Source organism: Mesocricetus auratus, unplaced genomic scaffold (assembly GCF_017639785.1).
Source record: "Mesocricetus auratus isolate SY011 unplaced genomic scaffold, BCM_Maur_2.0 Super-Scaffold_100023, whole genome shotgun sequence".
NCBI classification, from domain to species: Eukaryota; Metazoa; Chordata; class Mammalia; order Rodentia; family Cricetidae; genus Mesocricetus; species Mesocricetus auratus.
Genome location: NW_024429204.1, coordinates 1,426,858 through 1,438,783, shown reverse-complemented (window position 1 = coordinate 1,438,783; position 11,926 = coordinate 1,426,858). Strand labels below are relative to the sequence as shown.

At 46.1% G+C, this 11,926-nt stretch overlaps 2 protein-coding genes and 2 non-coding genes across 6 annotated transcripts in view; 3 read left to right on the top strand and 1 right to left on the bottom strand.

Moving 5' to 3' along the window:
* Positions 1-5,244: 5,244 nt before the first annotated feature.
* Rpl30 (ribosomal protein L30) lies at positions 5,245-8,451 on the top strand. Its single transcript, XM_005072654.4, has 5 exons — positions 5,245-5,350; positions 5,469-5,524; positions 5,759-5,904; positions 7,528-7,658; positions 8,341-8,451. Exons 2-5 carry the CDS (start codon positions 5,504-5,506, stop codon positions 8,388-8,390), a joined length of 348 nt encoding a protein of 115 aa, XP_005072711.1. The 5' UTR covers positions 5,245-5,350; positions 5,469-5,503; the 3' UTR covers positions 8,391-8,451.
* LOC121133754 lies at positions 8,010-8,141 on the top strand. Its single transcript, XR_005870731.1, has one exon. It is a non-coding gene; the product is annotated as a small nucleolar RNA SNORA72 (small nucleolar RNA).
* A 1,141-nt stretch (positions 8,452-9,592) lies between the features above and the next one.
* On the top strand, positions 9,593-9,718 carry LOC121133755. Its single transcript, XR_005870732.1, has one exon. It is a non-coding gene; the product is annotated as a small nucleolar RNA SNORA28 (small nucleolar RNA).
* A 1-nt stretch (position 9,719) lies between these two features.
* The window catches only part of Matn2 (matrilin 2), a 124,247-nt gene continuing 122,040 nt past the window's right edge, over positions 9,720-11,926 (bottom strand). For all 3 annotated transcript variants that reach the window (XM_013115330.3, XM_005072655.4, XM_013115329.3), the window contains one exon: positions 9,720-11,342. In XM_013115330.3, coding sequence (XP_012970784.1) covers positions 11,287-11,342 — 56 coding nt within the window. In that variant the 3' untranslated portion in view covers positions 9,720-11,286. The remainder of the gene's footprint in view (positions 11,343-11,926) is intronic.

Below are 11,926 nucleotides of genomic sequence, written 5' to 3'. Positions count from 1 at the left end.
ATCTGTGTTGGTTTGCTGGGGCTGCTATAACAAAACTTGATAGACTGAGTTCCTTGAGCAACAGAAACTTATTTGCTCACAGTTCTAGACTTTAGATCAAGATGCCAGCCACAGGCTGGCTTCTTCTCAGGCCCTCTCCTTGAGTAGTAGATGGCTTTCCTTTCCACATATCTTCTACATGTCTATGTCTCAATACTCCCTTTTATGAGACTGCAGAACGGTTGGTTTGGGGACCTGTCATTCTGACTTCACTTGACATTAAATAACATCTAAAAATCCTGTCTGTAGAAACAGTCTCATTAGGAGGGCCATCTTCTTCATATCAATTTGGATGCAGGGACATGGTTCGTGGCATAGAAGCCTTTTTCATTCTCAAGCTTTTAAAAATAAAAGTCATGAGCCAGGAGGTGGTGGTACATACCTTGAATCCCAGTACTAGGGAGGGAGAGACAGGCTAATCTCTGAGTTTGAGTCCAGCCTGGTCTACAGAACCGGTTCCAGGATAGTCAGAGCTACACAGAGAAACTCTGCCCAAAAAAACCAAATGATAAATAAATGAATAAATAAATGCCACTTTAAATTTTCCTAGTGAAGGCTTTAAAAAAAAGCCTTTTTCTCAGTAAGATTTAATTTACATATTAACTAAAAGCAAATATGTGACTTTAAACTCCCTAACTCAGCCAGGCTTTGGTGGTGCACGCCTTTAATCCCAGTACTTGGGAGGCAGAGGCAGGTGGATTTCAGTGAGTTCGAGACCAGCCTGGTCTACTGATTGACTTCTAAAACAATAAGGAGAAACCCTGTCTTGAAAAACCAAGAAAATAAAAAATAAACTCCCTAGACTCTACATTTTATGCTAAACTAGGATTTAGTGAACTTCTCCATTTTCCTCATCAACCAGTTTTAGGAATTACCTGAAGCACCCTCAGGGATAATTTGGTTTTTTTGTTTGTTTGTTTGTTTGTTTGTTTTTATGAGACAGGGTTTCTCTGTATTGTTTTGGAGGCTGTCGCTCCAGCCTGTCCTGGAACTCACAGAGATCCGCCTGCCTCTGCCTCCCGAGTGCTGGGACTAAAGGCGTGCGCCACCACTGCCCGGCTAGGGATAATTTGTTAACTGACCTTCGCATCTCCTATTTATCTTCAGAGAAGGCACTCAGTGGTCAGGTGTCTTTCTTAGGGTTTCTAATGCTGCGAAGAGACACCACAGCCACAGCAACTGTTACAAAACAATACAGAGAAACCCTGTCTCAGAAAAACAAAGCAAACAAACAAACAAAAAAAGATACCTGCCCAAGGTAAGACTGAGGTCCTGCCCTATGCTTTGCAGTTTGCTTTACACGTGCTGTTTCTCCCAGGACTAGTCTTACATAGGGTATCTTGACTAGCCTGTCCATTTGTGGAGCTGAAAAATTGACTGCTTTTCTCCTTCACTGAGCTTCTTCCTCTTGTCTTAACACGAGTCTGCACTGCACAAAGCCTGCCTCTTCCCGGCCGACCTCAACAATCACCTGCTCCGCCTTTAGTCTTCTTAGTTTTACCGCCTGAATGGCACTTCAATCATGGAGTCAGTCCTGCTAAGGTCTAGGAGCCTGCTAAGTCTGGGTCCTTGTTACACAACTGACATCTTACAAGATAACAGTTTGAAAATACAATACTAAACAAGAATGGTTTATTACTTAAAAGGAACGTTTCATGTGATAATTATTAATGCATGCATGCTATAAAATAGTCCAGTGGCAATGAGGTTTACACAGTAAAAACAAATGTCCTTAAAAAAAAAAACAGAGCTGGTGTGGTTTAATCCCAACACTCAGAGGCAGAGGCAGGTGGATCTCTGTGAGTTCAAAGCCAGCCTAGTCTTCTCTCATGAAAACTGTTTTGAAGCAAACTACACTTGTCATTATCCATTCTTTTGGTTTTGCTTTCACTCTCCTTTTAAAGGCTTTATTTGTCCCTGCCCTCAAATTTCAGTTAATATTTCAATCCTGACTTTTTTTGACACATGGTTTTAGGTAGCCCAGGCTGGTCCTGAATTTTCTATGCACACAAGGATAGCCTTGAACTCCTAATTCTCCTATCTTCACATCCTGATTGCTGGGATCACAGGCATGGGAGACCACATTTGGTCTTACTTAGCACTTGAAAAATTATTTAACCACTTTCTTTCAAGTTTTATCCTCTATAAAAAAGATTAATATGGCTGGGAGGTGGTAGTGCACACCTTTAATCCCAGCAGGCAGAGGGATCTGGTAGTTCAAGGTCAGCCTGGACTACACAGTGAGTTCCATGACCTGCTGCTCCGTAGCTGAGAAACCCTGTCTGCATATATGCCTGAAGGCCAGAGGAGGGTACCAGATCTCATTACAGATGGCTGTGAGCCTCCATGTGGTTACTGAGAGTTGAACTCAGGACCTCTGGAAGAGCAGCCAGTGCTCTTAACCTCTGAGCCGTCTCTCCTGCCCCCAACCTCAGCAATTCTTGAAAGTGCCTTAAAGGTATGTAATACAAAGGACCCCCGTGTACTACATCATTTAGGACCAGTGCATGATTGATACATGGTGTCGTTTGGGATGAGTACGTAACTGGTACAGGGTATCATTTGGGATGAGGACACAGCGTCCTTAACATTTTCTCCATACAGCAGGTTAGACTCATACCGTGTCTTGGCACATCAGTTTTGAGTATGGCTCATTGTCATCAAGTCTCTCCTAAGAATATTTATTTCAGAACGGGGAAAGGTGGGAGGCACATGCACAACTGAATGTCTAATGTGAACGGGAGGACCTCAACAGTCCCACACCGTACCTGAGAACGGCAGTGCAAGGTGTTCCTGAGCCGCCACGCCTTTCCATAATACCAAGACAACCACAAGCCAAACAGGTCATCAAAGAAAAGAGGGGGATTAAAAAAGGGGTGGGGTACTTTTAACCCGTAACGGCACAACTCTAATCTAGGCTTATTTCATTGAATTTTCAGAGGAGCTATTGGTTAGTTTTCAGGTTCATTTCAAGATTGGTATGTTTACAGAACTAGAATAATGGAAGGCAGGTATCTGGATTTGCATAACCTTAAGTAATTTATGCCTAAATGTTAAAGCAAATAGTATGGTAATCTAACACTACTGTTTGTTCAAATCCATGTTAAAATGGGCCACAAGAGTTGAATAAGTTTTAATTGTAGAATTAGCTAATTTAAAGGCCTGGTTCTGTTCCTATTTCTGCAGTACATTAGCTGTAAAAACTTTAGAATAACAAGGTTACTATCTCATAGTGTGTGTGTGATATATATATATATATATATATATATACATATATATATAGAGAGAGAGATGGTGGTTAGGTAACTTATAATTTCCAGCTTTTTTTTTAAATTTAAGATCAATTTACAGAGATTGTCTGCCTCTCCTGGGATTAAAGGCATAGGCCACTATGACTGTATGGCCTTGTAGAAATGTTTGAAATTACTATTATTATTTTTTTAATTTATTTATTATGTGTACAGCATTCTGCCTGCATGTATCCCTGCAGGCCAAAAGAGGGCACCAGATCTCATTGCAGATGATTGTCAGCCACCATGCAGTTGCTGGGAATTGAACTCGGGACCTCTGGAAGAGCAGCCAGTGCACTTAACCTCTGAGCCATCTCTCCAGCCCTTGAAATTATTTTTATGTCAGGGTGATGCAAGCCTTTAATCCCAGACAGAGGCAGGAGGATCTCTGTACATTAGATTTCAGCCTGGCCTACAAAGTTCCAAGACAGCCAGGGCTGTTACACCGAGAAACCCTGTGTCAAAAAACAAAGAAACAAATTATTACAGGGGTGGGGAGTGAATGTTCTTCCGTCTCCCAACCTCCAGGGCAAAGTAATACAACATACATACAGGGTTTCTCTATGGCTTTGGTAATTTGTGTGTGTGCTTTTTTGTTTGCTCGTTTGTTTTTTTCGAGACAGGGTATCTCTGTATTGTTTTGGAGGCTGTCCTGGAACTCGCTCTGTAGACCAGGCTGGCCTCGAACTCAGAGATCCGCCTGCCTATGCCTCCCAGGTGCTGGGAGTGTGTGCTTTTTTTGCTAGTGCGGAAGCTTGCGCTGTTGGGCCGATTTCTGGTGGGCTTCCTTGGTGGTTGTCCACCTTATTTTCTCACAGGGTCTCTTTCTTACTGGGGCTTACAGGCGAGGCTCGGTTGGCTGGCCACCTGGCCTCGGGGATCTGTCTATGCTCCGGCAATGGAATTACCAGCCTGCACACGTATGCCACACTTCTTGGAAGGGATGGGAACGGGGGAGGCTGAGGCGTAGAACTAGGGTCCTCACACCTTTCCCGGATGAACGCTCTCAAAAGCCCCGGGTTTGTTGGTTCTAGTAGAGTAGCGAAAGGGTTTTCTGTCTTCTTTCCCCCCCTCCCTTGAATATCTCATTTATACGACTGTCCACGCTTCACAGCTAAAGGATTAAAAAGTATATATATTTAAATTTATGATTTATATATTTTCAAAAAGCATATAAATATATATTTTATATTAAAAACTTTAAAGTACGGCTACTTCTCTACTTTCGAACACAGAAGCGCGCGCCAGGGGTGCAGATCGGAGCTCGCGCGGCGGCAGCAGGAGGCTCTCCCTCCCCTCCCGCCACGTGGGTCTCCGTGCTGCGCGCATCCGCTCGGCGGGAAAGCGCAGTGACCCGCCGAGACCCCTCGCCGGGCTTGGGGTTTGTCGCTTGCGGTCCCTGGGCAGCAGAGGCTCTAGGAGGAAGTCTCCTACGGTCCATCGGCGGCGGCGGGTGGCGGAGGCAGGGAGAGCGGCGTCCGGGTGGAATCCTCCCGGGGCTCGCCCGACTTCCGTTCTTCCGCGGTCCGGGCCACGGAACCAAACAGTCCCAGTAGCAACACACGGCGGCGGTCCGCTCCTAACCAGGTCCCTTCCGGTGGCGATCGGCTTTCCCCAGGGAGCTCACCGGTCCCCATAGCAACAACAGCCGGGGGCGGCGGTCCGTTCCTAACCAGGTCCCTTCCGGTGGCGGCGATCCGCTTCCAGCCACCGAGCTAACCGGTCCGCTGCTAACCAGGTTCCCTTCCGGTGGCGATCCGCTTCCAGCCGCCGAGTTCAGCGGTCCCCATAGCAACAACAGGTGGCGGCGGTCCGCTTCCGACCAGGTTCCTTTCCGGTGGCGGCGACCCGCTTGCAGCCACCGAGCTAAGCGGTCCGCTCCTAACCAGGTTCCCTTCCGCCGGGCGACCGGCGCCCACTTCCGCTTCCGGTCCCAGCGTGCTCCGGGTGTGGTAGAAGAGCCTGGCGTGCTGCGCGCTCCTTCCTTTCTCGCTGCCCGGCCATCTTGGCGGCTGCGCTTGGTGAGGGAGCTCGGGCCGGGGCGTGGGGTGGGGGAGGATCGGGCTCGGGGCGCCCCGCTGGCCTTCGACTCGGTGGTTCCGGATGCTCACCCTCTGTCTGCCCTCTCCCGTGTGCTAGGTTTGGGGGCCCGCGCCGCACCGGAGGCAGGAAAGATGGTGGCCGCAAAGAAGACGGTGAGTGAGAGCCGGCCGGGGCCCGGAAGCAGCTTCGCGTGGACGGATGGATGGACGGACGGGGCGGACGTGGGCCCGGGGTTGGGTAGATGGGAGCCCCATGCGGGGTCCCGGGGTTGCAGAGTCACCACCACCCGTGCTGGGACTCAAGTTGCAGACGCCCCGGGGTGCCGGGATTGGGTTCTGCACCACGGTTCTCAGGCCCCCTCTCTCCCGTTGGCTCGGCGTTTGTAGAAGAAGTCCCTGGAGTCCATCAACTCGAGGCTCCAGCTGGTGATGAAGAGCGGCAAGTACGTGCTGGGCTACAAGCAGACGCTCAAGATGATCCGGCAGGGCAAAGCCAAGCTGGTCATCCTCGCCAACAACTGCCCGGCCTTGAGGTGAGGGAGGGAGGCGAGGGAACCCGAGTGTGGGCGGAGGACCGTGAGGTGAGGGTGGGTGCTCGCTGGTGTTTGCACCTTGGTGTGTGTGTGTGAGAGAGAGACACACACACAGAGAACCAGTGTATACATCTGAATCAGTCTACACCCTGCAGGGGACACCAGAAGAGCTGTCTCCACTGAGGGGAAGGGGGTAAATTCTGGTTCAGAGGAGACCTCTCTAGACCTCTCTCTCGTGTTCTTCTTGGAGCGTCCCTGTGGGGCACTGCCGCATGGTGACAGGAGGGACTCAAACGACGCACGCTCAGGGAAGCCACGGGTGGGGGAAGATATCATGTGTCTTTCCTGCGCTCTCTTCCCCTCCCTGTTTTTTGTTTTTTTTTTTTTTGGACCCATCTTCATTCTAAGTTTGGAGCATTAAGCTCTATCGCACGTGCCTGTTGTAGTCTAGAAAAGTCACGCCTGGTTTATGGAGGTGGCAGTGTCGTGCGTCCTGCTTCCTGAACACGTGTTTATTCTTGTTTTTGTTTTTTTCCGGAGACGGGTTCTTTTCCTCTGTGTAGCTCTGGCTGTCCTGGAGCTAGCTCTTTAGACCAGGCTGGCCTCGAACTCTCACAGAGATCCGCCTGCCTCTGCCTCCCTCCCTAGTGCTGGGATTAAAGGCGTGTGCTGCCAATGCCCGGCCCTATGTTTATTCTTGATTGACTGCTTTAACTTGAGTAAACTAGAACTTTAGATAGTGTAAGCCCCTTGCTTTTCCTGTGGCAGTTGACCTAGTGTCGGGTGCCTGTTCTTAGTGGCCGGATTCGCAGTGTTTGGTCCTCACTTTAATCCTTTCAAAGTTTGTGTGGGTGGGGGGGGTTTCTTGTTTATTTTTTTCTAACCTGCCCTTTATAGTAACAGGACAGGCATCCTTTGTGAAATGCAAGCTCAGGCTCAGTGGGTCCAGGATGTGGTTCAGGCCCCGTTTCTCATAAGGTCCTTGTGGCACTGTTGGTGTGTGGGACTTCAAATCCATTCGTGTCCGTTGAGTTGGCACTGAAGTGTTTACTCTGTTTACTCTTTAAGTGGTAGTGCCAATGTCCTTGTGTAGTCTTCAGGGTGTTAGTGGATAGTCAAGATAGCTTAAATTGTTTTTTTTAAGGTTTCCTACCCTTCACTCTTAGCCATCGTTTCTCTCCCTCTCTCTCTGTGTGTGTGTGAGAGACAAAGACTGAGTGCTTGTGACCTTGGGAATCCAGGAGTGGGTGTCAGAACTGGAGTTGTGAGGTGGTCATGAGCTGTGAGCCCTGGGAGCTGAACTTGGGACTTGTAAGCAGTACCTAGCTTTTGTTATCCAGGTTGCTATCCAAGGTTGACTTCCTCATGTCTGTCACACCCTTTTCTACTAAATCAGATTAACTCTTTAGGCTTTAAGCACCCTTACCCATTTTAAACTCATTTAGTAATCTGAAGCCTGAATACAATACACTTAGAACTGAATGCCACCTGAACAAAGTGGGTGTTCAGTAGGTAATTTGCAGGCTACTCTTGGACGTTTGGCTATTGTTGAAAGACTTAATCAGTTTGTGGTAAAAGTCTGTCAGTATCTTGATTTTATTTGGTTTCTTGTTGTTCCCAAAGGAAATCTGAAATCGAGTACTATGCCATGTTGGCTAAGACTGGTGTCCATCACTACAGTGGCAATAACATCGAGCTGGGCACAGCGTGTGGGAAATACTACAGAGTGTGCACACTGGCTATCATTGACCCAGGTATGCCTTTTAAACCGCGCAGTGTCTTCCTAACGTCGGTGCCTCCCACCAGGCAGTGGCATTGGTGTCTGAGTTTAGACCATTAGAATTTTAATAGTGAAAGAGATGCCATACTTTTATTGTGTAGAGAATTGAGGGTGCATGCCAGTATATTGTAAATTGGCTTTGCTGTAAATAAGAAAAGTTCAACTTAAGTATACGAATTTCATTTAATAAGGCACTTAATATTGTTTGTTAGTGGGTGGGAATAGGTGAAATAAGTAATCTTTGTTGCTTGGGAATAAACAACTTGGGATGAGTGCCTATAAATGCACATTCTTGGGTTGAGAGCTTTAGTCGCCTTGTAGAACACTGCGAATATTCTCGCTGTTCTGATTCTGTGATAATCAGGGCAGGCTAGACATTCGCTATAGTAAGACCATGCATGTGTCCCCAGGCCTGGTTCTTTACCTAGGTCTGGCTTTCTAAATGCTGGTGACAAGCCCGGTCTGACTTGTTTGTTATATTGTTCTGTGTGTTCGTAGGATGGCTGAGGTTCTTTGGTGGTTTTTAATTGGTCTTAGGAGTGATAGCATCCACTGTAATAATTGGCTAAAGAACGTGTGTGTAGCCACTCTAGGGAAGTTGTGTGACTACCAGCTGCCATTGCATGAATTGTAAAACTGTGGTTTTTATTTTCCAGGTGACTCTGATATTATTAGAAGCATGCCAGAACAGACTGGTGAGAAGTAGTAAACCAGAAAAGCCTGCCTTTAATAAAACCACCCAAGCTCTCTTTTAAAAAAAAAACAAACATTGTGTCCATTTGGGTTTTCTTCCTAGATCTTGGTTCATTTATACTTGAAAGTGAGATTAGAGCCATTGAAACCACAATTTCTGGCGGTCAGATTTAGGTGAAGTTACAGTCACTTGTTTTTTGTGGGGCTTTGCTTTGTTAAAGGTAGTACACCATATCACTGCAAAGTGTATGGGACCAGAGGTGCTTTAGCGTTTGGGATCCCAGTGTTGAAATGCACATTTGTGTTCTTATAATACACACCTATTCAGAAGGCCGTGTTACTTGGTATTTTCTGTGGGTGGGTGTGTTTAGACTAGAGGGTGATGGGTGTTTTCCTTCACAGCTTTACATGCTGAAGCATGGTCTCTCATTTAAGCCTAGAATTTGGCAATTCCAGCTAGTGTAGCCAGCTTCCTCTCCAGATCTCATGGGTGTCTCCTGAGTGATAGAATTGCAGGCTGGCTACCCTGCATATCCATGGTCTCACATGGATGTTGGAGAAAGTGCTATTCCCAGCCCATGTAAGGACAGGCTTGTGATTCCAGACTTGGTATTTGCACTGTGTGTTTGAGTTAAAGCTTGTGTGTGTGTAACCTGCCGAGGACTTATGCTTTTTGAGTAATTTTGAATGATTTTTCCTCTAAACTCATTCCTATTTAATTCCTTAATGTATGGTGAACTGAATTTCAAAACACAAATACTGACGTACTGTCTCTGAGGTCTGTATGCAGTGACTTTGCTACAGGCATTTAGAACTATTTTGTGTGTGGTTTGTAGGGCTTTGTAGGTAGTGAGTGATAGTATGGTACATGATAACTTGGCTTTTAATTTATACATTTCTCTAGTCATCGTGTCTGCAAGAAGGGTTTGAATGAAGACAATTTAAAGCTAGGTGATAGAAAACATACCTTCTAGGGTGTGTTTCTGTGGGGTGGCTATGATGAAGTGCCATTGTTTTGCTATGGGGAGGAAAAGGACCCAAATCAGGGATGGTAAAAGTTGGCATTCTAAGATGTTCTTTTCTAATTATAATGAAAGCAAGGTTTCAGTTGAGTTGCTCTCATGAGGGGTGGCAGGGAATTCTAGCCAAGTAGACTTCTGCTAGGTGTGGAGACCCGTGCCAAAGAAGTGGGGCGTTGAGTGTGTAAAAAATTGCAAGCAACACTCTGTGGCAGGTGAACCAAACTTACCTGACACAATTTGAGCTTGCTATAGCAAGAGAGTCTAACCTATTCCGGTGTTCTCTTCCCATGAGACAAGCCGTTATATAGACTCAAACAATATTTAAGAGATAAAGATTTGCAATTACAGCCGGGCGTAGGTGGTGGCGCACACCTTTATTAACCCCAGCACTCCGGAAGGCAGAAGCAGATGGATCTCTTGAGTTCGAGACCAGCCTGGTCTGCAGAGCTCAGGACAGCCTCTAAAGCCACACAGAAACAGAATTGCAATTACAGAACTAAGAAACAAACTTTAGGCTAGTCGTGAATGGAGTTAGTTGTATAATGTGGCAGATAGTCCTGCTTCATGGAAAGGCGCTCTGGTTCATCGTTGGGACTTGCCTGTGCTTTGGCCCATTGTGGCAGAAGGTTCCTGCCCCCATTCTGGGCTTGCCTGTATTTGATGAGGACAAGGTGGAGCCTTTTTAAAAAATGGCATTAGGCCGGGCGTTGGTGAGGCACGCCTTTAATCCCAGCACTCGGGAGGCAGAGGCAGGCGGATCTCCGTGAGTTCGAGACCAGCCTCGACTACCAAGCGAGGACAGCCTCCAAAGCCACAGAGAAACCCTGTCTCGAAAAACAAAAAAAAAAAAATGGCATTAGTCACATCTGCCTCTCACCATGGTCCTAGAGAACCAAGGACTCAGCATTTTATGCAACATTAAAAATTTTTGAGTATTTCCTGGTGCTAAGACAGTTCCCCATTGTGTTTGTGAATATCTAGGCTAAAACTTTTACATTTTGTCCAAATAGTAACTTCCGTGTTGTACATTTAGCATTTGCTGTCTCCCAGAGTGTGAAGACAGATTTCATTCTTTACTCAGTGTAACCAGTAGAGGGCGTAGCGTTCCCAGCAACCACTTACTAGATAGTCATGAGCTACCATGTGGTTGCTGGATAACTGAACCCAGACCATCTGTAAAACTTTGGTAACCATCGCTAGTCAGACTGGTTGTACCAAGCTGGCAAGTATGTTAACCTGTTTTTTTCCCTTTCTGGTTAATATTAGCTCTTTATCATGTATGCATTTATTTATTGAAGATCTATTATGTATACAATGCTCTGCATGTATGCTTGCACACTGGAAGAGGGCACCAGATCTCATTACAGATGGTTGGGAGCCACCGCGTGGTTGCTGGGAATTGAACTCGGGACCTCTGGAAGAGCAGCCAATGCTCTCAACCACTGAGCCGTCTCCAGCTCCCATGTATACATTTAAACTAGGAGTTTTATTCAATGTTTTCTGGAGAGGTGGATTTTAATGTATAAAAATTGAACAGAGCATAGGTCCCATAATTTACCCATGTCCATATGCATCAAAGTAAATTCCAATACAAAAAAATAGCAATTTGCTGAGTCAGTTTTGTGCAGAATTGAGACTTGTCAAATGAGATTTCACTGCACAGCTCATTCTCGTGGTTGACTAGGATTCAGGAGGATCCCCCACCCCCAATGAGAAATCTAGACACCTTAGCGTCTACTAGTGTCTGCATTTCTTGTACAGCAATCCAGTGTCTTCTGTAGCTGGTTGGGTTTCACTTTACAGATTTACCTCTGGTGTGAGTGTTGCGACTCCACTCTTTAAAATCCTTTTCATAATGGTGTACAAACACAAAAGCATTTCTAGTCTTCATCTGTACCGTAGGCGGTTTTCCAAGGCTTCCATTCTTTGCGTCATTTCTTCTAGTAAATCTCAAATTAAGGAAAAGTAGTCTGGATGTCTGTTTTAGCTTACAACTTGATTACTAAAACTTATTAAAAAGGCTATGGGATTAAAAGCGAATTGTCCCATATTTTGAAAAAGCCTTGTACATTTATAGCAATTTGTTTAACATGCCATTAAGACTATATATAAACCGGGCGGTGGTGGCCACACCTTTAATCCCGGCACTTGGAAGGCAGAGGCAGGTGGATCTCTGTGAGTTTGAGGCCGGGCTGGACCGACAACCTCCAAAACAATACAGAAAACCCTGTCTCGTAAAACCAAAAAAATAAAATAACGACTATATAAATATATACACATGTGTATATTTTTTCATGTGAAACTCATTGCCAAAGCCAGATTATTTCAGTTTGAGTTTGGCTTTTCCAACTACAGCATAGTGCTTCTCTGGGAGGCATAGCTGGTAATCTGGGAGATGTAAAGACAGTGAAAGGATTGTGCCTTACAGAGTGAAGGGAAGTCAGAAGAGGCACGGGAGTGGGGTTCAAAAGCTAAGGAGCGCGTGGCCTTGAATTTTCACTTAATGCTCCTTCACATGCAGTTTCGG